The sequence below is a fragment of the Dinoponera quadriceps genome, unplaced genomic scaffold, assembly GCF_001313825.1.
Source record: "Dinoponera quadriceps isolate SergipeBrazil2010 unplaced genomic scaffold, ASM131382v1 scaffold1083, whole genome shotgun sequence".
NCBI lineage: Eukaryota > Metazoa > Arthropoda > Insecta > Hymenoptera > Formicidae > Dinoponera > Dinoponera quadriceps.
This window is the reverse complement of record NW_014555158.1, coordinates 1-1,472: the sequence shown is the minus strand read 5'-3', so window position 1 is coordinate 1,472 and position 1,472 is coordinate 1. Positions and strand designations below refer to the sequence as shown.

General features: G+C 34.9%; 1 protein-coding gene across 1 annotated transcript; it reads right to left on the bottom strand.

The window, feature by feature from the left end:
• Positions 1–247: 247 nt before the first annotated feature.
• Positions 248–1,006, bottom strand: LOC106743169 (the record flags this gene model as incomplete). The annotated part of the gene is made up of 2 exons (XM_014616747.1): positions 248–506; positions 815–1,006. Coding segments are annotated over 2 exons (451 nt in total), but the record flags the coding sequence as incomplete, so codon positions are not given.
• Between the last annotated feature and the right edge of the window lie 466 nt (positions 1,007–1,472).

Sequence of the window (1,472 nt, the reverse complement as noted above, 5' to 3'; positions counted from 1 at the left end):
CGCACAGTACGTGAAGAAAACTCTGAATATTTATTTATCTGCCATGGCAGCACAAAATTTGCCGTACATCTAAATTAGTTTTCTTCGTGGACGTGTATAAATGGGTGTACAGAAAACGCGATTCTATGGTACAACAATATCCCGAAAACTTCAAAACTAACAGTAAACATTACGTTAATGTCATAGTTTCCCACTCAGCGATGGAAACGAGTGTCATTAACAATATATTAGATTCGTCGGTCATGAGCTACTGCATGGACATGAGCATTGTAAAGTACGACATCGAAGTCTGCAAAACCTTCGAAACAGAAGAGTTATGTGTCATTAAAACAGCTCTGAGATAACACTCGCGGAAAGTCTCAGGTGATTTTACCATGACGAAGTTTTCCAGACAGAAAATATAAATTTTGCCGGCTCTCAAAACTAACGGCTGCAAGCTCCTTGTCATTACCATAATCATTAGCTTTTGCGACTTCTTGGGTGCTTCGTACCAATAACTGCTGTATCTGCAATATTTCGAAAGTGCTCGAATTAAACGCCGAGAATAAAAGAAGTACGTGTAACATGGAATAGTCAAGTAATGTGGAATATCACGATTTCTAATCTGTTAAGCATCAGATCAGAGCGAATAGCAATAGAATTATTAGCTACTCGAATCTTAATTGGCATCATAATTCTGGGAAAATTAATTTGTTATCTTCAATAATTTTTATCTCAAAAGAATCTTAGTGTACTCCATAATACCCGTATTTCCTCTGTCAAGCGCAAATATCGAATGATATTAATTGTAAACCAAAAGCGACTGTGATCTTACATCTTGTCGCGCATCTGAAAACTGTGATCTGCTAATCTCTGTCCTTCGAAACTGATAAAAAAGAGATAGAACTGCTGACCGCAGATGAAGCACACGTACTTCAGTACATTAGAGATGTCGGTATTTTGCCTGATCTCGAGTACAAAAAAATGTGCCTTAGATTTTTTTATGAGTATCTCCGATCGAGTATAACTTTACACAAAAGATGAACAATATATTCATTCTTGATATAAGGTAGTAGCCAATACAATTGTCGCTATCAATAAATCTACCGCGAACGGTATGCTAAATATATTTTCGAGAAGTTGCACGTACCTATATAATAAATAAATAAGGCATAAATAAGAAAATATGTACTAATGGAGGCTAAATTGTTCCTATCGTGTCAAGATATTTTTATATTTTTATTGTTATATTTATTCTAAATATTCTTTATCTACGAGCGGTGGCTCTTATTCCCATACTATATCGAATGTTAGAGATCGTCTTTATTTCCGTTACTAAGATTCGTGCTCGGAAATATCTGGTTACGAAAATAAAGCCACTAACGATAATTAATTTATTCTATTTGTGATTCCATGATATATTTACCTTAAGGGGGTAGTCTGGTGTAAAACGCAATAAACAAGCACTTTTTTGAGATTTTTTATTAACGAAA